Source organism: Diceros bicornis, chromosome 19 (genome assembly GCF_020826845.1).
Source record: "Diceros bicornis minor isolate mBicDic1 chromosome 19, mDicBic1.mat.cur, whole genome shotgun sequence".
NCBI classification, from domain to species: Eukaryota; Metazoa; Chordata; class Mammalia; order Perissodactyla; family Rhinocerotidae; genus Diceros; species Diceros bicornis.
In genome coordinates, this window is record NC_080758.1 from 32,320,937 (window position 1) to 32,348,820 (window position 27,884).

General features: G+C 37.0%; 1 protein-coding gene across 1 annotated transcript in view; it reads right to left on the reverse strand.

Annotated features, from left to right (window-relative positions):
- Positions 1 to 27,884, reverse strand: part of RNF24 (ring finger protein 24) — a 75,099-nt gene that overhangs the window by 27,767 nt on the left and 19,448 nt on the right. The window contains exon 2 of the mRNA XM_058563138.1: positions 8,971 to 9,120. Coding sequence (XP_058419121.1) covers positions 8,971 to 9,113 — 143 coding nt within the window. The 5' untranslated portion in view covers positions 9,114 to 9,120. The remainder of the gene's footprint in view (positions 1 to 8,970; positions 9,121 to 27,884) is intronic.

A 27,884-nucleotide genomic window follows, 5' to 3' on the forward strand; every position in this document is an offset into this window, starting at 1 on the left:
TATCTCTTCATTTGTCTCGGGTACATATCTAGTAGTGAAATTTGGAGGTCATATGGTAATTCTATGTTTAACTTTTTGAGGAACCACTGAACCCTTTTCCACAGCAGCTACACCATTATACATTCCCACTAGCAATGTATGAGGGTTCCTCTTTCTCCACATCCTTGCCAACACTTGAAATTTTTCGTATTTTTGATTACAGCATCCTAGTAGGTGTGAAGTGGTATCTCATTGTGGTTTTCTGTTTTTTTTTTTGTGAGGAAGATTAGCTCTGAGCTAACATCTGTTGCCAATCCTCCTCTTTTTGCTGAAGAAGACTGGCCCTGGGCCAACATCCATGCCATTTTTCTCTACTTTATATGTGGGATGCGTGCCACAGCATGGCTTGATAAGCGGTGCATAGGTAAGTGCCCGAGATCCAAACCCACAAACCCTGGGCCGCCGAAGCGGAGCGCACAAACTCAACTACCATGCCACCGGGCTGGCCCCTCATTGTGGTTTTAATTTGCATTTCCTTAATGACCAATGATATTGAACATCTTTTCATGTACTTGTTGGCCATTTGTATATCTTCTTTGGAGAAATGGCTATTTAAGTCCTTTGCCTATTTTTAAATTCAGCTCTCTTGTTGTTGAGTTGTAAGAGTTTTTTAAAATATATTCTGGATATTAAACACTTATCAGATATATGATTTGCAAATATTTCTCATTCTGTAGGTTGTCTTCACTTTCTCAATAATGTTCTTTGATGCACAAATGTTTTTAATTTTTATAAGTCCAATTTACCTATTTTTTCTTTTGTTGCTTGTGCTTTTGGTGTCAAATCTAAGAATCCATTGCCAATTTGAGGTCATTAAGATTTATCCCTGTTTTCTTCCAAGAGTTTTATAGTTTTAGCTCTTATATTTAGGTTATTGATCTATTTTTGAGTTAATTTTTATATAGGATATGAGGTAGGGGTTCAACTTCATTCTTTTGCATCTATTATTCAGTTGTCCCACCATTTGTTGAAGAAACTATCCTTTCCCCATTGAATGGTCTTGGCACTCTTGTTGAAAATAGGCCAGCCCCATGGCTTAGTGGTTAAGTGCGCGCACTCCGCTGCTGGCGGCCCGGGTTCAGATCCCGGGTGCGCACCGACACACCACTTCTCCGGCCATACTGAGGCTGTGTCCCACATACAGCAACTAGAAGGATGTGCAACTATGACATACAACTGTCTAGTGGGGCTTTGGGGGAAAAATAAATAAATAAAATTATAAAAAAAAAAAATCAATTGGCCATAGATCTTTGGGTTCATTTCTTGACTCTCAATTCTATTTCACTGGTTTATATGTCTATTCTTATGCCAATACCACAATGTTTTGATTACCATAGCTTTGCAGTAAGTTTTGAAATTGGGAAGTGTGAGTCTTCCTGTTTTTTCTTTTTCAATATTGTTTTGGCTATTCAGGGCCCCTTGCAGTTCCAAATGAACTGACGATCAGTTTTTCCATTTCTGCATAAAAGGCTATTGGAATTTTGATAGGGATTGCATTGAATCTGTAGACTGCTTTGAGGAGTACTGACATCTTAATAATTTGAAGTCTTCCAATCCATGAACATAGGATGTCTTTCCATTTATTTAATTTCTTTCCACAAAATTTTGTAGTTTTTGGTATATAAGGCTTTCATCTCCTTGGTTAAATTTATTCCTAGGAATTTTATTCTTTTGGGTGCTATTGAAAATGGAATTGTTTCCTTTTCAGATTGTTCCTTGCTGGTGTATAGAAATATAACTGATTTTTTTTTTTTTTTTTTTTTTTTTTTTGTGAGGAGATCAGCCCTGAGCTAACATCCGCCAATCCTCCTCTTTTTTTTTTTTTGCTGAGGAAGATGGCCCTGGGCTAACATCGGTGCCCATCTTCCTCCACTTTATATGGGACTCCGCCACAGCATGGCTTACCAAGCAGTGCGTCGGTGCGCGCCCGGGATCCGAACCAGCGAACCCCGGGCCGCCGCAGTGGAGTGCGCGCACTTAACCGCTTGCGCCACCGGGCCGGCCGAAATATAACTGATTTTTGTGTGTTGATTTCGTACCCTGAAAGTTTGCTTAATTTATTAGTTCTAGTAGATTTTTTTTTGTGGATTCTATGGGATTGTCTATACAGTCATGTGTCACTTAATGATGGGGACATGTTCTAAGAAATGCATTGTTAGGCAATTTTGTCATTATGTGAACATCATAGAGGGTACTTACATAAACCTAGATGGTATAGCCTACTACAAACCTAGGCTATATGCTACTAATCTTATGGGACCACCATTGTATGTGTGGTCTGTCATTGACTGAAATGTCATTATATGTTACATGACTGTATATAAAATCATGTCATCTTCAAAAAGAGATAGTTTTACTTCTTTCTTTCCAGTTGGATGCCTTCTATTTCCTTTTCTTGCCTAAATGCTCTGGCTAGAACTTCTAGTACAATGTTTAATAGCAGTGGTGAAAACAGGCATCTTTGTCTTGTTCCTGATCTTAGGGGGAAAGCTTTCAGTCATTCACTGTTGAGTATGATGTTAGTTGTCATTTTTCATAAATGCCATTTCTATTATCAGTTTTTTGTTTTGGGGTATTTTTTTTTTGTGAGGGAGATTAGCCGTGAGCTAACATCCGTGCCCATCTTCCTCTACTTTATATGTGGGACGCTTGCCACAGCATGGCTTGATAAGCCACGTGCAGGTCCATGCCTGGGATCCAAACCTGCAAATCCTGGGCTGCCAAAGCAGAGCCTGCGAACTCAACCACCATGCCACTGGGCCGGCCCCAACTCTAGTATCAGTTTTGATGCATTATATTTTTTCTAGGAAAATGTATAATTCAACTGAAAGTGCAAATTTTTTGGCATAAAGTTGTTCATAATATCCTTTGTGATCTTTTAATGTCTGTAGGATTTGTAGTAATGTCCCCTTTTTCATTTCTGATAGCAGTAGTTTATGTTTTCTCTCCTCTTTTTCCTGATCAGTCTTTCTAGAGAGTCATCAATTTTGTTAATCTTTCCAAAGAATTAGCTTTTGGTTTCAATGATTCTATTATACATTTGTTTTCTATTTTATTGACGGCTGTGCTTAGCCTTTCAGTTTTCTTCCTTCTCTTTCTTTTGAGTTTAACTGGCTTTTTTTTTTCTTTTAGCTCCATGAAACGAAAACTTATATCACTGGTTTTCAAGTCTTTCTTGTCTAATATATGATTTTAAAACTATAAATTTCTCTTAATTAGGTCAAATTTATTAATCATATAACTAGTTCAAATCATCTATATCCTGTTTTTTTGTCTGCTTGTTTTACCAAGAGAAGTGTACAGTTATGTAAAGGAATAAAATGAACTCCATTAGGAGTTCATTAAAATGAGCCTTGATTTGTAAATTTATTTTGCTTATTTGACTCTTTCAGTTGGAGCTGCGTATTTTCCCAGAGCATTGTTACTTCTAGCCACAGCATGGGTCAATTTGTGCTCACTTTTTCCTTCAATCCGTGGCTCAAATATTCAGCCCTTCTAGGAAGTCCTAGTTTAATTAACTTCACCCTTCTGATTACTCCCTTACTCTAAGTCTCACTAATTACCTAATATTTTAGATTGCACTATTTTGCATTTGCTATGCACTTAACACAAATATCTTTTTGCTATTCCTCCCACGAAACATACTAGTAATACAGATTGTGACTTATTTGGTGAAAGGAGATAAGACTGAGGAATAACATTTTTTATTTCCTTTTTCTTAAGTAGCTTGTTATCCATTATTTAAAACAAAAGTAGGTACTGTCTTCATTAAAAAATCCCAGGTTCAAGGGCTGGCCCGGTGGTGTAGCGGTTAAGTTTCGGCGTTCCGCTTCGGCGGCCTGGGGTTCGCAGGTTCGGATCCCTGGCAAGGACTGACGCACCACTTGTCAAGCCATGCTGTGGCGGCGTCCCATATAAAGTAGAGGAAGATGGGCACAGATGTTAGCCCCAGGCCAATATTCCTCAGCAAAAAGAGGAGGATTGGCAACGGACATTAGCTCAGGGCTAATCTTCCTCACACAAAATAAATAAATAAATAAATAAAATCCCAGGTTCAAAATAAAAAAAACAGTTTTAGATAGCCTCAATATACAAATCTGTCTTTTGAGAGTGATTATGAAATTCTTAAATAGTTATTTTGGAATGAAGCCTGATAAATACAATTTATTATTACTTTTCAAGTGGTTAAGAGCACATAACTTGGGGGTCAGACACAACTGGGTTGAGGCCCAGCTCTAACCAACTTTTATCTGTGTGTCTGTAGGAAAATTATTTAACATCTGTAAAATAAAGATAATAAAATTACCTAGATTAACTGCAATGCACAGCACAGGATCTGACATAGTAAGTCTAATAGTAAGCCTAATAAATATTTATTCCTAAAAAAGTATGTAAGGGGACATGATTAACAAGGCTGAACAGTGCTGGAGAAAATGATAAAACCATGTAGCTTATGGCCACTACAAATCTGTGTTCTCCATTCTCAGCCAGACCCTCCACATTGCTCTCTAATTCTACCTATTCATGCTCAGTATCCCAAGCTTCCATGTAGTAGTCGCTTCAAACCCAGCCACTCTCTTCAAGCTTTATTCTACCACCTCCTTCCCCAGCATTTTCAACTACTTTACAGAGAAAGAAAGGTTGTCAGGTACGCAGCTCTCTCGATCCCAGCCCCATATACCTGTATGTATATTGTGCTCCACAGTTACCTTCATCTCTGTCTTAATAAGGTTATTCTCTTGCTTAGGATTAATACTACTATAACTTTTAGATGTGTTTCTTCTCACTTCCATGATTCATTCATTCTCACAAATCCACAACTAGTTCATTCTCCTTAATATTAATAAAAATATTATAATACAGTATTAAAATATGCCCAAATCTCTATCTTGGGGAAAAAAAAAAAACCAAACACCAAAATACTTCCTTGATTCTATAGCAACTGCTCACTCCCCCAATCTTTTCTCAGCCAAGATTCTTCAAAGAGGAGGTTATATTCCTTGTATTCATTTCACCTGCTGGTCAGGCTTTGCCCCATTACAGCCTGCCTTTCATTACCCCGTACCCACATTACTGAAACTTTTCTAACAAAGATTATAGATGCACACCTAACTGTCAAGCGTAATGGGAACTTTTCAATTCTTCTCTTACTGGACCTCCCTGGAAGCAGCTGACAAAACTAACTCAATCCACTGAAACTCTAACTTGTGGGGCACCTCTCTCATGATTTTCCTGCTATCCCCTCCTAGTCTTATTATTTATTTTTTTTGTGAGGAGGATCGGCCCTGAGCTAACATCTGCCAATCCTCCTCTTTTTGCTGAGGAAGACTGGCCCTGGGCTAACATCCATGCCCATCTTCCTCCACTTTATATGGGATGCCACCACACCATGGCTTGACAAGTGGTGCGTGCCCTGGATCCGAACCGGCGAACCCCAGAGCGTGCGCACTTAACCACTTGTGCCACCGGGCTGGCCCCCTCTCCTAGTCTTTTTTATGGGCTCCTCTTAAATATCAATGTTTCCCTAGGATTCTTCCTGGACCCATTTTATTTCACAACACACATTCTCTCTAGGAGACACTCTGGCTTCAGCTTCCACCTCTTATTACATGACCTCCTATTTCCAGATGAGACTTCTCATAAGCTTTAGACCTATATATCCAACTGTGTACTAAACATCTTGCTTGTTATTCTGTCCTCCCATGTCTGAAACAGAATCTATCATCCTTCCACCCCAAACATGACCATCCATTTTCTATTTCTGTGAAGGGACTGCTGCTCTCCACCCAGCTGCCTAAACCAGAAGTCGAGGAAAGAATCTAAGCTCATCCTTTTCTTGTCCTTAATGTCCAGTCACCAAATTCTGTTCATTTTCACTTCCCAAATATTTCTCACAACTATCCATATCACCCTCTCTAGCTCTACTGTTATTATCTTGGTTCAAGACCGTATAATTTCTATTAAGTAACTCAAAATTTTCCCTCTACTTTTAGTTTTTAATTTTATCACAATTATATATGCATATATTGCAAAGTCATATATAGTTCTACAGGGTTAGTAACAAAAAAATCAGCAGTCCTCTGCCCTCTTCTCCAGAGATAACCATTTTTTCCCCTTTAGCTCACTATTTTAATATTTATTTCCATGTATCTAAATACCTTTCTTGTGTTGCTACTTCTTGATTTTTCAGTTTTATGCATATCTGGTGACTTCCTACTAGGGACACCATTCTTTCATTTACCCAACAAACATTGATTGAGTGCCAATACTGTGCCAGGCACTGTTCTGTGTACTTGGAATACAGCAAACAGAACAAACAAATATCTATCTGCAGAGAGAGATGAATAACACACACAAATTAGAATATTATATGATTCGTTATAAAATAGGATCACTCTTCGCAAGGTAAGATGTCCTTCTTTTGTGCTCCAGTAGTGATCTATTCATAGCCCTATCACAGGCAGCAGATTCTATACTACAGTGTTGTGTAAGATTGTGGTTGGTGGTGGGTATCTCATTTAGACTTAAGTTGTATCCCTCCTGTGTTTCTGACGAGTCTGGCTGTGACTGGAGAAATCTTTCTGCCTGAGAACAGAAGAGCCCCTAGGAAAGTGCTGGAAAGCTTAAGTTATGTTCAAAAATGGGCTTGGGTGGGCCGGCCCTGTGGCTTAGCGGTACGTGCTCCGCTACTGGCAGCCTGGGTTCGGATCCCGGGCGCACACCAACGCACCACTTCTCCGGCCATACTGAGGCCGCGTCCCACATACAGCAACTAGAAGGATGTGCAACTACGACATACAACTATCTACTGGGGCTTTGGGGAAAAAAAGGAGGAGGATTGGCAATAGATGTTAGCTCAGAGCCGGTCTTCCTCAGCGAAAAGAGGAGGATTAGCATGGATGTTAGCTCAGGGCTGATCTTCCTCACAAAAAGAACAACAACAACAACAACAAAAATGGGCTTGGGTAATTTTAGAGGAGCTGAATCCATGAATCTCCAGATTAACTGCAAATGACTCGTTACATCCAAACTTAACATTTTAAAGGTTAAAAGTAACAAACTAGGATTATCAGAAAGGGAAAGCTCCTTAAGTCATGATTAAATTTTCCAAAATGGTACTGACGACTTGTAAATGAAGTTTAGAAATGTTTGAACATGACTGGCTTCTCTGATTAAACAAGATAATTTTATTTTAGCGTAGCAGATCCCACTTATTTGCTTTGTTAGCTTAATGATAAAAAACAATAAAAAGGATCCTGAAAGGATAAAATGAAATACAACAATAATGCATGAAAACAATTTCTATCATTTTTTTCTTTGTCTTTACTTATTTCTTGATTATTAAAAGGAATACAATGACGTAAACGGTGTTTCACAACCTATTTCTCAACAAGTCTACCCAGAATTACAATTGGTATATTAGTGTTTTTCTTAAAACAAAAAAGTTAAAGGCTTAATTAATTCTTTGACATAGTAATAAAAACTGTACTATGAGCTATACATTTAGAATATTTTATATATGATAACTCTTCCTTAATGAACCTTTCCTTTTTTTACATTTTGTTGTATTTTTGTATGATTTTTGTCTTCTTTTAAAAAATAATTTGGTCTCAAATATTAAATTCACAAATTTCTGAGTTAAATCACTATTTGTAGAGGAATTATCAAAAAATTTAGTAGGTCTGAAAAAAATATATTTTAATGCCGTGAGGTCTTGTTTGTGGTATGGCTAATGCCTACTTTTAAAAAAAATGATAAATGTTAACGTAAGTATTAAGCAAACTATTATTAACGAAATGTTTAAAAAAAAAAGGAAATTTCTGGAAATAGATTTTTAAAAAGTTTTCCCCAAATGCTATAATTATATTAGCTAAGTACTTAATTTATTTCTCTGAGCAAGACCTAAAAATCACATATCTAGGAGATATAAGGAGCGATTACATTTTGTGAGAACTTCAGAAAAGATTCCCTTTCTACAAAGAATGAAAGTCACTTGTCAGAAAATCAGAAACTACACACTAAATTCATTAGAATTTGACCATCAGCAAGTGAATGCCCCAAAACACTGGTGGCAACAATGAATTATTGCTGAAAGATATCTGATGGTGGTACTTATCTTAACCATAATCATACATTGTGCAAACACTAAAAATTGTTAGATGTATAGTTGTTTAATAAAATTCAATTTTCTACTCTTTTACTCCATAAAGCTCTTTGAACAATACACTATAAAAATTTTTATAGTCTCAGTTTTGGCTTTGAAAATTAGGCCCTATTTAAAAACTTAAAAAGAGAAAAATGCCTGCTTAAACAATTATAAGTCAGTCTATCGTGAATCTTTACTAGCCAAATCCATTACTCCTTCAAATGAGGTGTTAGCCTTCCTCACTTGTCTGTGCATGTGCTGTAGAGCTTATGGAAGATTTAGTGTTTTATACAGATAATCAATCACCTGAATACCTGACCAGTTTGACAAGAAATGGGGCTTAAAATCTTTGTGACAGACCGTGAGAACCAGTGTTTAAAGGCTTGGATCTTGTCTTGGACATTGTTTTCTGATCCCTAATGACTTTAGCTAACAAATGATGCAACACACCCTGCTGAAAAGTAATCTTGAAATCTCTGTGAAAGTAGATTAAATCTTGGGGACAGACAATGACATAAGTGTACCTGGACCAGGTACTAATATGTTGGAAAAATAAATGAAGACAATTTTCCCCTATACAGTAAAATACTCATCAGCAGAAAGGACTGAAGACTGTATAATGGTGTTTTACTGATAACTCATAAACGCTTAAAATGTTAAGCCACCTTAATTTTGGAAAATTTGCTAATTCTCATACTTATGAATTTTTAACCTAAGGGCAGAAAGTTGATTTATTATTGATTGTTTAACATATTCTGAAATAAAATAGAATGAAAATTGATTACCTAATCAAGTAGCAACAGAAGAGTAAACTAAGAATGAAGACAAATATAGCAGTGCCAAAAACCACAATATATATGTTGAGAGGCAGATTCTGGAATCCAATATTAGGCATCCTGAAGTTGTAATGTGGGAAATCCGAGCTCATGGATGAACTATGGGGGAAGAAAAGAACGGAAAAAAATTAGGTTATAAAGACTAAGAACCAAGGTAACACTATCTTTGTACATGTATAGAGGCAAAAATTTTCTCAAGGTTTGACCACATTTGAAACAAATATGATAGACAAAGAGTTAATACTCTTGCCATTCATTCATTTATCATGCCACAAATATTTATTGAGTACTTACTATGTGCCTGGCAGTATTGCAGAAACTTGAGATCCTACCTAAAAAGCTATATAAGTTGCATTCATTCACAAAAAGGTATTTCACTAAAATGCCAGTAATCAATAAACATATGAAAAAGTTCAACCTCAAAGAAGCGCAAAAAAAAAGGGACAAGTCTTAAGATTTTAAAAACACTTTAACCTTTAAAGTAGCAATATGTATAATGGTAAAGTATTGGAAATAACTTAGATATCTCACAAGAAAGTAATGATTAAATAATTATGTACAGTCATATGTTATATAACACTATGAGGTCAGGAAAATCTGTTTTCAATAATCTCTAATGCCAAGGGAAATATAAAGATATGTGGGAAAAATTAAGCAGGATACAAATTGTATATAAAATATGATCCCAATTTGTAAAAGACTGAAAAAAAGGTGGGTATATATATACATATATGTATGTGTGTACATATAGGTTATGCGTGTGTGTGTCTCAGAAAAAAGCCTGAAAGCCAACATATCAAAATGTTAATAGTGGCTTGTGGTTTACTAGTCATTTTGATTTTCTTTTTTTTAAGCCTCTTTCTTAAGTCAGGCCCTGTTGTAAGCATTTTACTGCCTTTGTTTTATTAAATCCTCACATAAAACTTCTATAGGTAGGTACCATAATATCTCCCCACTTTACAGTTAAGGAAACCACAGCTTAGAGAGTTTTGGTCACATAGCCGTGACTGACCAAGTATGTACGGTAGCCAAGGCCTCTCCAACTCTGAAGCCAGTGCCCTCAGCCTATATGCTCTACCGTCTTTCTCATGCATTACTTTTATAATCAGAAAACAGCAAATATTGTTTAAACATTCAAAAAGGGGCTACTTCTGTTTATTTGTTTGGTAATACTCATCACTACACAGTTCAAATTTCATGAACAGAGGCTACCCCCTCCTTTAGGTGATGAGCTATAGTGATAAAGTGGCTCATCACACTTTCTGGCTGGAACTTTCCTTGTCATTTTGATTCATTACAAAATAAAGAGCAACTGTCAGGCCTGATATCAAGACCATATAATGATAACTGAATTATAACAATGATTACTGTCAAAATCAAAACTAAACAAAAACCTACCAAACTTCTACTTTTATTTATACAAAGTAAATTAAAAATGTGTTTACAGATCTTTAGTGTCCTTGTTGGTTCCCAGAAGAGTATACAGTCATGCATTGCTTAATAATAGGGATATATTCTGAGAAATGCATTGCTGGGAGGTTTCGTTGTTGTGTGAACATCACAGAGTTTACTTACACAAACCTAGATGGTCTACCACATAACCTAGGCTCTATGGTATAGTCTATTGGTCCTAGGCTACAAACCCATACAGGATGTTACTGTACTGAATATTGTGGGCAATTGTAACACAATGGTAATTATTTGTGTATCTAAACATATCTAAACACAGAAAAGGTACAGTAAAAATATGGTATAAAAGATAAAAAATGGTACACCTGTATAGGGCACTTATCATGAATGGAGCCTGGAGGACAGAAGTTGCTCTGGGTGAGTGAGTGAGTGAATGTGAAGGTCTAGGACATTACTGTAGACTTTATAAATACTGTATGCTTAGGCTACACTAAATTTATAAAAAAAAATTTTCTTTCTTCAATAATAAATTAACCTTAGCTTACTATAACTTTATGAACTTTTTAATTTTTTAAAACTTTTTGACATTTTTGTAATAACACTTATCTTGTAAAAACACAAACATATTGTACAGCTATACAAAAATATTTTTTCGGGGGCCGGCCTGGTGGCGCAAGCGGTTGAGTACCTGCGCTCCGCTGCGGCAGCCCGGGGTTCGCCAGTTCGGATTCTGGGCACGCACCCACGCACCGCTTGTCAAGCCATGCTGTGGTGGCGTCCCATATAAAGTGGAGGAAGATGGGCACGGATGTTAGCCCAGGGCCAGTCTTTCCCAGCAAAAAGAGGAGGATTGGCAGATGTTAGCTCAGGGCCGGTCTTCCTCACAAAAACAAAAACAAAATTTTTTTTTTCGCATACGTCTTTATTCTATAAGCTTTCTCCTATTTTTAAATTTTTTTATTTTTTTACTTTTTAAACTTTTTTGTTAAAACAAAAACATACACACATTAGCCTAGGCCTACACAGGGTCAAGATCATCAACATCACTATCTTCTAACTCCACGTCTTGTCCCACTGGAAGACCTTCAGGGGCAATAACACACATAGAGCTGTCATCTCCTACGATAACAATGCCTTCTTCTGGAATACCTCCTGAAGGACCTGCCTGAGGCTCTCCTTGAGGAGGTGTTACTCTTTTCAGAAATATGTCCATGGTGGTTTGTTTGGTTTGTTTCTTTTTTTCATCACAGATTTGCTTGTAAGCAGATAATGCACCATGAACATTCCTCTCTATTAATGAAAACCTTTCATTGTTGGGGCCCATGTTTTCAAATGTTTTAAGGAGCTTGTGGAGGTCTGCAAAAGCTTCTGCTAAACTCTTCACTGTGAATTTTCTGGGGGGTTCTTCTTTTTCTTCTGCAGTTTCCTTTTCTCTTGCTTGTTCCTCAGCCATGCATTCCTGTTCCAGTTCCAACTCCTCATTAGTCAACTCTTCAGGAACCACCTCTAGGAGCTCCTCAGTGTCATCCTCATCCACACCCCAGTTAAAAATGTTTGCCTTCTCAACTACAGCCTTGTTGATTTTTGCAACCTCCTCATCTTAGTAAATCCTTTGAAGTCATGGATGAACCTCATGAGTGTCTTCTTCCAGATGCCATTCATACGCTCCTTCGTGACATCACCCCAAGCCCAAGCAGGTTCTTGATGCAGTCATAGATGTTGTAATCCTTACAGGATTGCATCAGTGTCTTCCTCAGTTGCAGCAATAGCCTGGGCAAAGATCTTCCTCAGGTAGTAGGCCTTAAAAGCTGCTATAAGTCCTTGACCCATTGGTTGGATCAAAGAGGTGGTGTTTGGAGGGAGAAACACCACTTTGATATTGGGATGAAACAATAGGTTTGTTTACACCAGCATTACCACAAACATATGAATAATGCATTGCACTATGATGTCACGACAGCTACAACATCACTTGGCAATAGGAATTTTTTAGCTCCATTACAATCTTATGGGACTACTGTTACATATGTGGTCCATTGTTGAGTGAAACGTTATGTGGAGTGTGACTGTATTTACATTGTAGACACCACTGAAATGTTGACTGGCTGTATCTGAAAACTAAGTCTTATTATTACTTTAATTTCTAGCTTCTAATAACTTATACCAGGAAGTCAACAGCTGCAAAGAACAACTTCATCTCATGGAAACTCCTCTCTGAGAACTTGCAAATATAAATATTGGGTAATATTTAGTTTTGAACTTTCAGCCATTTTCTGCAAGTACTTTTACTCAAATATATAATTTCCTTTTTCCTACACTCAGATCTTCTTGGAAGGGAGGGAAGGAGTTAAGGAATACTTTACTAAATACATCCAGCACATATATTGTAGAGCTATAAGAAAATTACTGTACGAAACTTAACTCTTAACTTCCACATTGCTGATAGGGCCTCACTTGATGACCCTGTTACAGTCAAGACTTAGATGACTGTCCTTCAATCCCTTAGAAATATCCCTCACCAGACAAATTGGGCTTTGTAAAATAACTCTCACCTTAGGAAATAAGAGATTAAATATCCATGCTGGGATGGCTAACAGAGAGGAAACAGGCAGACAGACAGAAAGTGATGTGGTAGAAAAAGGGACAGGTTTGCAGTCACCAACTCTGGATGTTGTTCCCAGGATGTCACTGGCTAGATGTCAGTACTTGCCCCATCTATACCTCAATTTTCTTTTTTTTGGAGTTAATTTTCTTCACTCAGCATAATTCTCTGGAGATTCTTCCAGGTTGTTGCATGTATCAGTAGTTTGTTCCTTTTTATTGCTGAGTAGTATTCCATGGTAATGTATGTACCACAGTTTGTTTAACCATTCATCTGCTGAAGGATATCTGGGTTGTTTCTAGTTTTGGGATATTACACAAAAAGCTGCTATGAATATTTGGGTACAGGTTTTTGTGTGAACCTGAGTTTTCATTCCTCTGTGATAAATGCCCAGGAGAACTTTGTTGATTTTTAAACTACATATATTTTAGTGATTTTCTTAGTGGTCACTCTAGAGATTACAATATGTATTTTATCACAATATATTTCAGAGTAATACTAATTTAACTCAAGTAAAATGCAGAAACTTTGCTCGAATATAGTTACACTCCTCCCCCAGTCTTTGTGATATTATTTTCATATATGTTGTAAACCCAATGATACGCATCACAATTTTTGCTTTATACAATTTTATGACTTTTAAAGATGATAAAAAAAGGAGAAATATATATAGAGTCTTTTATGTTCACCTACGTATTTACTCTTTCCAATACTCTTCATTTCTGCCTGTGGATTCAAGTTACCATCTGGTATTATTTCTTTCATCTGATATAACTCCATTCCCTCCCTTTCTTTTTGTGCTATTATTATTATATAGATTACATTTTTCTATGTCATAAGCACAATGGTACATTTTAATAATTATTGTTTTATGCAATTGTCTTCTATTTTTTGAAATAATTAAAAGCAACAACAACAAGAGATGTTGACTGTGGTATGATAGCTCACTTTTCTTGATCATATCACTTTTCTTCTTTACACCAAAACCTGTGTTCCAGCAAGTCTTCCAGTGTCATACAATCCAAAACTGAAGTCTTAAGGTCCAACTAGCTCCTCACAACTTGATTGTGTTGTTTATAATTTTTTTCTCTAAGTTGTTCATTAAAAAAGAAAGCTTTTGGGGCCGGCCCAGCGGCGCAAGTGGTTGAGTGCGCGCGCCCCGCTGCGGTGGCCCGGGATTCGCCAGTTCGGATCCCGGGCGCGCACCTACACGCCGCTTGGCAAGCCATGCTGTGGTGGTGTCTCATATAAAGTAGAGGAAGATGGGCATGGATGTTAGCCCAGGGCCAGTCTTCCCCAGCAAAAGAAGAGGGGGATTGGCAGATGTTGGCTCAGGGCCGATCTTCCTCACAAAAAAATAAAAAACAAAAGAAAGCTTTTGGCAAATTAGAAGTAACTCACTTCATTGTTCTTTACTGAATATCTTTATGGCCTCTTGAAACATTATTTTCTAAATGATCTTTGAGCAGGTATATGAGAAGAAATTTTTAAAATTTCAAAAATATGTCATTGAGCAACAGAAAAACCTAAGTTTTCACATCAAAAGGATGTGCTGGGTGCCAGAGAGAATTATTAGGGGAAAAAAAAAAAAGACCTACATTTAGACATATATTGGTAATATTTCTGAATTCTAGGATTAAAAAACTAACAAATTTCCAGAAAGAAAAGCCAAGTTGCTACAATGAAAAGCATACCAAACTGTTATCAGATATCGTAGGCCACAGATAATAGAGTGGGCTTGGTTTTACGGAGTCAGAGAACCTGGGGTTTAATCATGGATTTAGCAGTGACTTTGCCCATACTACTTACCTTGTCTATGTCTTAGTTTCCACATCTAATAAGGTAGAATAATAGCAGTAATTACTTCATAGGGTTTCATAGGAATTAAATGACTCAATACATGAAAAGCACTTAGAACAGTACCTGTGCACATAATGTATACTTGAGAAATGTTAGTTATCATCATCATTCAGTAAAACACTGAATAATGCAAGACAACAGAGGTCACTGTCTATACCTCCATCAAAAGACAGTCAGGTAGACTTCTGATTGCAGAAATATGGAGCAGACATACATTTCCCTATTTCTCCATCTAAATACCACTAAAAACTAGACCTTAGATATAAAACAATGAGAAGTCCATGAGAAAACTCTGAAAGGTGGTGAGAAGAAGGCACACTAGCTAAGAACCTTAGGACCCAAGGAACAACATGGTGGTGAGTTCCCTGGGACTTCTTTTTGTCTCATATATCCCAGACTCGGAGCTGGAGAAGTTGGCAAACCAGAAATGAGAACAGGTGAAGACAAAAAAAATCCCGTTCTCTCTGGCCACAGGACCACAACAAAAGGGGCAGCCTAGTAAGACAGACAGCTTTGACAGTAACTGCTCTACTCCAGCCAAACATTCCAGAAAAAACTGTGGCCCACCCCTACATGTGCCAGCAAAGCCTGAATGGAGAGCCTAGATTTCCACCCTTGCCAGGATATAACAAAGTGCCCCAAGCTGCCCTGCCAGGGTAGTGTCAGAAAAGGCCAAGCAGGAAGCTGAAAGGTAGTAATGAGGCCCACCTCTGCAACGTCAGTGGAGACCACATATGGAGCCTGGACTTCCACCTCTCTCCAGCAGTAATAAGGTGACTGTACTGCTCCCCACTGGGGTGGTGACAGAGGAGGTCTAGCGGAGAATAAGCATTTTACCATTACCCAGTGGCAACGAGCACTCCTACCCCTCCCTGCCCAGCAATAACAAGGAGCTCACCCACTCCTCTGTGTCAACAGAGGCTGAAGGGGGAACCTGCACTTCTAGCCTCACCTGGCAGTAAGGAGGCGATGCTCTATCTTTTTTGCTGCCAGAGCAGCATCAGAGGAAGCCAGATAACACAAAAGGTTTAAATAAAATCCAGACTCTTATAACAGAATTCACACAAAATGTCCAGTTTTCAGTTGAAAATCACTCATTATACCAGGAACCAGGAAGATCACAAATTGAATGGGAAAAAAAAAATCAACAAATGCTGAAACTGAGAAGACAGAAATGTTAGAATTATCTGACAAATATTTTAAAGCAGCTATCATAAAAATATTTCAACAAGCAATTATGAAGATTCTTGAAACAAATGAAAATAAGGAAAGTCCCAGCAAATTAATAGAAGACATAAAGAAGAACAAATGGAAATTTTAGAAGTGAAAAATACAATAGTTGAAATAAAAAATTCAGTGGACAGGCTCAACAGCAGAATGGGGGGTGGAAAGAGGAAAGTGTCAGTGAACTAAAACACAGACTAATAGAAACTACCCAATCTGAACAACAGAGAGAAAACAGACTGAAAAAAAAAATGAACAGAGCCTTAGAGATGTGGACTATACCAAAAAATTTAACATCTATGTAATTGAATTCCCAGAAGAAGAGAAAGAGGGCAGGGCTGAAAAAGTACTCAAATGAATAAAAACTTTCTAAATTTTGCAAAAGACATAAATGTACAAATTCAAGAAGCTGAGCAAACAGAATAAGCCCAAAGAAATCTACACCAAGACACATCCTAGTCAAACTTCTTAAAACTAAAGACGAAGAAAAAAAATCTTGAAAGCAACCAGAGACAAATTTATGCTACCTTTAGGGGAAAAACAATTTGAAAGAGAGCAGATTTCTCATCAGAAATGACAATGGCTATATTAACATCAGACAAAAGAGAAATAGACAAGTTCACAATTATACTTGAAGACTTCAATAGCCTCTCTCAACAACTGATAGAACAACTAGATAGAAAATCAGCAGGATAAAGAAAAACTCAACAACACATTAACCAATAGGTTCTAACCAAAATTTATAGAACACTCTCCTAATAACATCAGAATACATTCTTTCAAGTGCCCACGGCACATATACTAAGACAGACCATATCCTAGACCATAAAACGAACCTTAACAAACTTTTAAAAATTAAAGTTGTATAGAATATATTCCCACACATAATGGAATCAAACTAGAAATCAATAACAGAAAGGTAACAGGAAAATCTCCAAATACTTGAAAACTAATCAACACACTTCTAAATAATCCATGAATCAAAAAGAGGTCTCAAGGGAAATTAAAAGAAAATACAGTAAATTGACTGAAAATATAAATACAACATATCAGGCCGGTCCCGTGGCTTAGTGGTTAAGTGCATGCACTCCGCTGCTGGCGGCCTGGGTTCGGATCCTGGGTGCGCACCGACGCACCGCTTCTCCGGCCATGCTGAGGCCGTGTCCCACATACAGCAACTAGAAGGCTGTGCAACTATGACATACAACTATCTACTGGGGCTTTGGGGGAAAAAATAAAATAAATTAAAAATAAATAAATAAATACAACATATCAACATTTTTGGGGCACAGATAAAGCAGTGCCCAGAGGGAAATTCATAGCACTAAATGCATACATTAGAAAAGGAGAATCTCAAATCAATTATCTAAGCTCCTACATCAAGAATCTAGCAGAAGTGTAAAATAAACCCAAGTTAAGCAGAAAAAAGGAAATAATAAAGAGAAGAAATCAATGACATTGAAAAACAGGAAAACAATACAGAAAATCAACGAAACAAAAGCTAACTTTGTTCTTTGAAAAGATCAATAAAATTGACAAACCTCTAGCAAGAATGATAAGAAGAGAGAGAGAGAGGACACAAATTACCAATATCAAGAATTAAACAAGAGGGTTTTGAAGTCAAGATGGCGGTATAAGCAGATTCTGAACTCACCTCCTCCCATGGACACAGCCAATTTACAACTACTCGTGGAAAAATTACCCCTGAGACAGAACTGAAAGCTGGATAAGAGGAACTCCTGCAACAAAGGACAATCCTAATCGAGGTGGAAGAGGCAGAAACTCCCTTCTGGAGAGAAAAAACGCCGCCTTCACAAGCCGCCAGCTTCACAGCCGCCTGGGAGCAGCCCAAAGGTGGAATCTAAAAAAGCTAAACTCAAAGAAACAGAGAGTAGAATGGTGGTTGCCAGGGGCTAAGGGTGGGGGAAATGGGATATTGGTCAAAGGGTACAAACTTTCAGGTATAAGATGAGTAGGTTCTGAGGATCTAATGTACAGCATAATGACTATAATTAACAATACTGTTATTATAATACTTGAAAGTTAAGAAAGTTGATCTTAAAAGTTATCACCTAACACGCAAGCTAATTATGTGAAGGGATGGAGGTGTTAACTAATCTTATTGTGGTAATCATTTTGCAATACATACATGTATCAAATCATCATGCAGTACACCTTAAACTTACATATATGTCAATAATATCTCAATAAAACTGGAAAATAAATAAAAGATAATATAGTATTTCATGGCACAGAGTATCATTGTAAAAAAAAAACAAAAAAAACAATTAAACAAGATATCACTACAGATCCTCCAGACATCAAGAGGATAAATAAGGATATACACACATAAATTTAGCAAATAAATAAAATAGACCAATTCCTCAGAAAACACAAACTACCACAACTCTCCCAATATATAGTAGTCCCTCCTTATCCACAGAGGATACAATCCAAGACCCCTGGGGGATGCCTAAAAACAGGGATAGTATCGAACCCTATATATACTATGTTTTTTTCTATACACATATATTTGAGGTGTGACAGCAAAACTAGCATGAATTTCTTTCTCCTCCTTCGCAATTTTATGGATAGAAGATTCGGTCTTACCATAGATCTTAGCAACCTCAACATACAATTTTTTTTCTTTCCTTAAGTGGAAAACTTTCACCTTTCCACTTAAAGGAAGCATTTTACAGCTTCTCTTCGGCATATCTGAATTGCCAGCATCACTACTCTTGTACTCTAGGGCCATTATTAAGTAAAATAAGGGTTACTTGACCACAAGCACTGCGATACCAAGACAGTCGATCTGATAACTGAGGTGGCTACGAAGTGACTAACAGGTAGGCAGCGTACACAGCGTGGATAAGCTGGACAAAGGGATGATTCATATCTCGAGTGGGATGGAGCAGGACAGTGCGAGATTTCATCATGCTATTCAGAACTGCATGCAATTTAAAACTTATGAATTGTTTATTTCTGGAATTTTCCATTTAATATCTTTGTATCTGGTTGACTGCAGGTAAGTGAAACCACAGAAAGCGAAATCATGGTTAATGGGGGACTCCTGTATTACCCTGATAGCCAAACCAGTTAAGGACGGTGTCTCATGAATATTGACACAAAAATTCTTAACAAAATATTAGCAAGTAGAATTCAGCAATTTACAAAAGGAATTTTACACCATGACCAAGTGAGGTTTAGTCTAGGGATGCAAAGCTGGTTTAATATTCAAAAAGTCAATTTAATCCACCATCTTAAATGGCTAAAGAAAAAAAATCACATCACCATATCAACTGATGCAAAATAAAACCCGTTCATTATAAAAACTCCCAGAAATATAAGAATAGAAGGGAACTTGATAAATGTCCTCAACTTGATAAAAAGCATCTACAAAAAAATAAACAAACAAATTAAACAACAAATATGTGTGTTAAAATGTAGCGAGCCACAAATGGGATGTAGAACTTTCATCACTAGGAGGCAGGAAACCGAAGCAAAGAAAACTGGATCATTTCAGTAAAATCTAGGAAGGAAAAAAGGGAGAGGGGAGGATAGTCATAAGAAAGCAAACGAAAGAAAAATAAAACAAAATGGTAGGAACAACATCTAAAGTTAATTATGAGAAAAATGAATGGCTTAAATTCCCCTATTAAAAAAGACTCTAAACTACATAATAACAATAATCAGTTATATATGCTGTTTATGAGAAAATATTTAAAACAACTCTAAGAAATTTTGGGGCTAGCTCCATGGCCTAGTGGTTAAGTTAGGCATGCTCTGCTTTGGTGGCCCGGGTTTGGTTCCCTGGCGTGGACCTACACCACTCGTTGGCAGCCATGTTGTGGTGGCAACCCACAAACAAAATAGAGGAAGACTGGCACAGATGTTAGCTCAGGGTGAATCTTCCTCAAGCAACAAGAGGAAGATTGCAATGGATGTTACTTAGCTCACAGTGAATCTTACTCAGTAAAAAAAAAAAGATTCTAAGAAATGTTGTTTTTTTTTTTTGTGAGGAAGATCAGCCCTGAGCTAACATCTATGCCAGTCCTCCTCTTTTTCCTGAGGAAGACTGGCCCTGAGCTAACATCCGTGCCCATCTTCCTCCACTTTATGTGGGACGCTGCCACAGCATGGCCTGACAAGCACTGCGTCAGTGCACCCAGGATCTGAACCTGGGCTGCCAGCAGCAGAGTGCGCGCACTTAACCGCTACGCCATGGGGCCAGCCCCTGTAAGAAATTTTTAAATGAGGGTGACAATAAGAAAATGAGCAAAAATATAGCAGGCAAGTATTATCAAAGAGAAAGTAGGAGTGCCAATCTCAAAAAAAGTAGAAATGAAGGCAAGACAAAAAAAGTTATATAGAACAATGACGTTTCATAGTGATTAAAAAAATTATAGATATATATAACCAAATAAGACATAACAGATATGAACATTTACTTAACATAACATCAAAATACAGAAGCAAAGTTTATTAGAAACACAGTAAGAATCTGGTAAAGACATAATCATGGTGGGAGCCTAACACACCTCTCTTAGAATTTAACAGATCAGTAGTTGAAAAAAAAAAGAGAGAGCATATAAATAATACCATTTAACAAATAAACATATGTTTAGAACTTTGTATCTTACAGAGAAAATACATTGTTTTCAAATGAATCTGGAACATCTACATTTAGATAAACTGATTGTTTATTATGTCATAAAGAACATTCAAAAGAATAGAAATAGGCCACGTTCTGTGACCATAATGCAATAAAATTAACTCAACGGTAAGATGATAAAAGAAAACGAACTACTTGGAAATTCAAAAAATAATCTTTGAAATGACTTGGGTCCAGAAGGTAGCCAAAACAAACCATAGACCATTTAGAAATTAATCACATTGGGGGGGGAAAGCCTTGTACTGAAAGAAAAATTCACAATCTTCAATGCTTGTATTATCAACGTAAAAAGAATTATGAAAATAAATGAACAAAAGAATTCACTTTAGAAGCTAGGAAAAGAATGAAGCAAACAAAACAAATCAGAAGAAGGAATTAATAAAAGTCAAACAAAAATAGATGAACTAAAACAAACAAAAAAATTCAGAAAGGAACTGATACCAACCAACCAACCAACAAAATACTAAGAATGAGAAAGAGATAAAAACTATTGATAAGCGGAAGTTAAAACAAAAAAATCTATAACAGAATGACTTACACCTAGATTAAATGTATGATTTTACAGGAATATAAACAACAAAAACTGGCTCAAGAAGAAATCCTAAAAATATGGAATTCCGTCTTCACAAAAAGGCCTCAGACCCCGATGGCAATGGAGATGGAACTCCATCTAAACTTGTACAGATAGGGCCAGCCCAGTGGCCCAAGCGGTTAAGTGTGCGCGCTCCGCTGTGGTGGCCTGGGGTTCGCCGGTTCGGATCCCAGGCACGCACCGACGCACTGCTTGGCAAGCCATGCTGTAGCGGCGTCCCATATAAAGTGGAGGAAGATGGGCATGGATGTTAGCCCAGGGCCAGGCTTCTTCAGGAAAAAAAGAGGAGTATTGGTGCATGTAAGCACAGGGCTGATCTCCTCACACACACACAAAAATAAATAAACTTGCACAGATAATTCCTCTGCTATATAAACTGATCCAGAGTATAGACAAAAAAAAAAAAAAGATGGAAAGCGTCCCAACTCATTTAAAAGCTAAGCAGTCCTGAAACCAAAACCAAAACTACACAGCAGAGTTCACAAATTCAAGGCCTATGGGCTGAATTTGGCCTTGTGAATATGTGTTGTTGGGCCTATACAAAGCTTTAAAAATTGAGATAGTTTAAATTTGAGAGATTTAACATAAAACTTGCAATTTCCAGCTTTATACAGAAAAAGATCAGAAGATTTGATAACTCTGAGCTTCATTTTTGCATGGAAACAATTATTTGGAGCTGAGTGGCCTTGTGGCCTCCAAGCTGCCATGTTGTTGCACAATTGGGAGGAAAGGAGGGGACACTTTTACAGACTAGTGTGAGTGCACCCCTGGGCCTAGGTCAGCATGCTCTCATTTGTCACAATTTCTACCACCCCCTATCACTCCCAAGCTCTGAACCAAGTATCAGTGGTCACTTATTGTTGTGCTTATGCTGTTATTTTTCTCAAAGAAGATAAATATTTCTACCTCTATCAAAAAAAATCAAAATAAAAGAAAATGAGGATTGCATGATTTTGTTTTCTACCCAGCATACTCAGATGATTCAATTTCCTACCTAGCTGTGTTGGCACTGAGTTTGTGCCCCTGCTTTCCCCACACCAGATTACAGAAATACTTATACTCTTAATATTTACATGGTTTTGCATCTTAAATTTAAATGTTTAATCCATCTTGAATCTCTGACATGGAAAAAAAGACCTAAAACTGTTTTTGCAAATGGTTAGTCACTTCTTCCAACAGCATTTATAAAATTCTTTCTCAACTGTCTTAACATTTCACCTTTTTCACAGAGTCACTTTTTACATATGCCTAAGTCTGTTTCTGGATTTTGTAGTCTGTTCCCTTTTTTCTGTCAATGATGTACTACATCAGCACTCAAAGTTTTGTTTTAATATAACTTTAGCATATCAACAATTCATACATAATAAGGAATAATTTCCATCATTATTCTTCCTTTTTAATATTTTCAAGGCTATTCTGACACAATCTTTTTTCAGATAAACAAGTTAAAAAAATCCTGCTGGGAAGGTGACTGAAAGTATATTAAATTTATAGCTTATTTTAGGGAGAATGAGTCTTTATATCCAGGCACATGATATGTCTCATTTATTCTAGTCTTATTTTATGCCTCTCAGTAGATTTATATAGCTTTATTCATACAGGTTTTATAATTTTCTTTAGTTTATTCCCTGTTATTATATATATTTTTGTTGCTATTATGAATGGGATCTTTTTTTTCGTTATATTTTCTAAGCTCGTTATTCTTGGCATAGAAAAAAACTAGCGCTTTTTGTATATTTATTTTGGAGCCTAACCTGGAAAAAATTTTTAGGGCAGGTGCAACTAACTGCCTGCATAAAAATAAATCTTAATAAAGCACCCATAGAAAACTCAGCTCTGAGCAGTGAGCACTCCAAGAAAAACTAGCTGTAAAATATACACCAACACAACTAAACATAGTGACTTTCTATATGGGCTTTTTATTTATACATCATCTAAAATAATTATAAAAAATACATATCACCAAATATAACTTTTGTCCTTTTTGGACCAGTTGATCTCTAGCTCATCTTTGTGACAACAAAATAGCAAACTGGCAAGTTGTCTCTCAAGACCCTGTCCAAATAGGATTGTGCCCAAATACTGTCCGTGCTTTAGGAGATAACAATCTTTTTGTTTCCTAACATAACCAAAGGTGGTCTCAAGAACAAATTATAAATATGAGAAAACCAGGATACATCCCTGTTTTATTCAGTTAGAGTACAGGAACCAATTACAGAAGAGATCATACTCTCAGACCTGTGACCGAGGTTCAGCTGCTGAGCCACATTGTGGCCTCACTGACTGGCCAGTACCTGGCCCTCCTGCAATAACTGAGCCCAAGAGCACTAGATGGCAGGTTCTATGTCTGTATTAACAGTCAGAGGTAGATGTGGAGCCTCTGCAGCTAGGCCCATAGCTGACTGCTCTGCACCATGCCAGAGGCCAATAAAATTGCAAACACATCTATTACCAGTTGGATTTGTAGATTTCACCACTATAAAGAATACAGGAATCTGCTTGAATATGCATAAACTATCCCCGGAAGGATATCCAAGAAATTGATAACACAGCTGCTTTTGGTGAGAGGATGAGAAACCTAGGGAGGACAGAGTCTTTTCATTATACGTACATATCCTTTTGTATCTTTTGAATTTAAAGTAAAAAGTCAGTGATGTATTTGACCAATAGTTGTCTACATCTGCACCTAAAACCTGGTAGAGACAACGGTATTAAACGATTTAAAGGCAGGTATTAGTAGAAGTCTGTCTGTAAAGAAGCATAGACTATATGTATAGAATTAAGCACACATTTCCTGCTGTATCCAGAGTGCACCAGTCAGTGTCAAACACTTAGATCCCCCATAAAGCATCCATTTGCCAGGGAAGAATACTTCAAGTTTAGCAGAAAAACACTTCTTTAGCAGAAAAACACACTTACATTCCTTTCTTCTAACTCTAAATCCACCGAAGTTATACACTGATTTTAATTGTTTTCCCCACGTGACTTACCTACGAGAAAGAATTCAAAAATTTTACTCATGCCTAGTCAACGTTCATCTGAAAATTCTATTTCTCATAACCAATCTATACATTGGCAATCTTGTGAGCTGTGGTTAGCAAGATTTTCCTAGGGCCTGGTTATCCCTGAGAAAGGTAAGGTTGTATTTCTGTATGTGTAGAGACCCAGACCTCCAAATGCAGCACCTTGGGTGGAGATCTTGCACTGAGATGTTCTGTGCCTGAGTACCTAAGCTGCCACTCCTGCATAATACTTCACTTCCTTCAAAGTGCTCCAGTCTCTACCACTGACATTTCAGAAGTTTCCTCTGCATTCCCAGTCTTTTATAATCTTCTCTGGTACTTAGCTATTGAGAATTCTTTCAAGATATCAGGGTTCAAAAATCTTATCTTCAAAAGGCAGACAGCTAGGCAAGATAAGTGGCGGTATTCTGTAAACATTCCTCTAAATGCACCTTCTCTCTATTGTTTGAGTTGCAAAGTCTGAGGTCATTCTTATCTTTTATTCTCCAGAGGACAGTTCTTCCTTTTTTCCAGTTTTAAGAAACTACTTAAGAAGGTATGTGTGTATACTGTCTTTAAGCGCCAAATCTGGAAAATAAGTACTCCACAAACTCTCAATCTGTAGGCAAAGGTCTATTTTTCTCTACAATAACTTCTTCAATTTTTCCTTTACTAAGGCTTCCTCCTATTTGCACCCCACCCCTGCCCCATTATTGAGAGGAGAGTTGCAGGAGCAAAAACTAGGTCTACAGCGTTTGTCATAACCTATTTGTCTATTCCATCTATTTTAATCTGGATATTTCCATTTAGCCTCAATTTTACTGACTACCTCGTTATTTTGATGCCATTTTTTTCCTTAAGGGATGTTGTAAATTTCTTTACACTTTTTATCACCGTGCTTGAGGGTTGCTGCTTTTAATTCTAACCAGTTCCTTTTAATACTCTGTGTCTTTTACCCTTTTCAGCCCTATTATTCACAATTCCATTCTTTCTGCAGTTTGTTTTTTTTCCATTTCTTCTACCGCTACTGTTTTCCCTGGCTTTGTACATAGCTTTCCCCTTGGTTGGTGTTGCCAAAGTTCTAAAATGAAGCCTGAGGTGCTATCTGAGGTGTTTTGTTTAACATAATTGAAGTTTGCTTTCTTAAACATTTTTTATTTCAGATGTTTGTTATTTTGGTGGGTCTATTTTTACTGTGTCACATCCCCAGTAATTATTCTGTGTTGGCTCCATAAACACTTTTCCTCCATCTTTGTGTAATAATAAAGTCTCTGTTTTCAATTTAAATCATTCCATCATATCTTTATGAGACTTCACCTTGACGATGGTGAGGATTCAAATTTGATGTCGCACATTCCCCTCTGACCTCTATCCCAGGCACAAGCATACATGCACTAGAAGTTCACAAATAATCTGCTTATAGTATTTAACTACTGACTTCTATTTAATTCACAGTCTTGTGATTAAGGACAGAACTCTTAAGAGTCTGGGCTGTAGGAAAAAGAGCACAGAGTAATGCTGAGATAGAAGAAGGATGAAATGAAAGACAAGTTGTGAGAGAGGAAAACACTCTCAGGTTGAACTTCACATCATAATTACACAAAGGCAGGGAAAAGAAATAAGGAGCAATGAGCAGTTCTCATCCTCAACATGAAATAAACCCTAGGTGTAATACAATACCTGCTTAATTTTAGAAAAAAGCAGATATTTCCCCCCAACAAAACAACATGTTTCTTCTCACAACAAAGGAAATCAAAACGCAATAGGACAGCAATGCCTATGTCACTCAAAACCATACTCTAATTACCTGCGGATGTTTAATTTTCAACATCTCTCAAGTTTGTTGAAGGGGCCAGTGAGCCTCTTTCTCTAGAGCCAGATCTTATTCTACATTAATGGCTCATCACCTTCTGGTTCTTGTACAGATGGGCATAATAGACACTTGCAGAGCACAAAACAAATATAATTCTTAAAAATTTGGTAAGTGCTTCCAGTTGCTGGAGTAAACTGTACTTACTGTTGCTGTAATGTTAATCTACTTATTTACCGGGATTAATATAAAGAAGGATTATGAAAAGAAAAATCTATAGTACAAAATTTTTTGAAAAATTTTTTGATTGGGTAATAAGCTATGTTACTTGAGAAATGGTTATATCTTTTCTGTCTCTTCAAGAAACCAACTTGATTGTAAAGAAGAAATTAAAATTATCCTTATTTGCAGATGATAGTAAAATAAAAAAGAATCCCATTAAAAGAACAACAAAAAAGAATACTTATTAATAAATGTATACAATTTACACTAGGAAAATATGAAAGATACAAAAGATGTGAATAACTGAAAAGATATATCTGTCTCTTGGTTGTAAAAACTCAATATTATAAAGATGCCAGTTTTCTTTAAATCAATAAATTTAATGCAGACACAATAAAAAAATACTGACAGATTTTGGCTTTTTCTGGAGGGGGAAAGGTGGTTAGAGAAGCTAATTCTAGTTCAACAGAAAAAATAAAAATGAGAGAATAGCCAGAAATTTTCCAAAAAAGAAAAACCTGTGTTACTACCACATGAACTGACAGACAGATTAACAGGATATGGTTAATAGAGATAGGGTAGTTAGTTACAGCGACTTTTTGCCAAATGTTTTTAGCTTTCCATCTTCTGGGTACACGTAAAACTATACTTCTTGGACCCATAATAGTGGATGGAGCCATATGATGAATACTTGTCAGCGAGTTGTAAAGGGAACTGATGTACGTCACTTCTAGGCTGAACATTTTATTAATGGTGTGAGATTCTCCAGGGCCCTCTTTCTCTTAGCCAGGACAATCGGCAATATTCAAGATGGTGGCATCCTTGTTTGCCTAAGTTTTTGAGTGAGGAGATACGGAGCAGAAGCCCCAGCCAACACTTGATGGACATGTACCAAAAGGAAAGAAATTCCTTATTGTTATAAGTAACTAAGATTTTGAGACACTTACTATGGCATAACCTAGCCTATCCTGGCAGATACGAGAAAGTTGAAGAGCAGCCCAAATTCACATAGAAATCTAACATATGAAGTTGATGTTACCCATTAGTGGCAGAAAGCACTCTCACACATTATTACTAAAGTTGTCAACTAGTAAAACTGTCAGCCTCCATGAGAGCAACTTAGCAAAATTATATATGGACTTAGTCATTGACGCAGCAATTCCACATTTAGGAATTTATCTTTCTAATGTGCTTGCGTATGTACTCAAAGACGTATACGTACCAGGGTCTTCTTTGTAGCCTTACCTGTAATAGCAAAAGGTTGGAAGCAACCTAAACATGTAACTGGTTAAATTCTAGTATATCACCATAATCTAATATTTTTCAGTTAAAAAAATGTTGTAGATCTATATATGTGCTGATGCGGCACAGTTTCCAAGATAACACTGCTAAGTAAACAAAATAAAAACAAGGTACAGAACAGCTTATGTGGCATGATACCATTAACGTAAAAAGAATTAAGAGAGAAG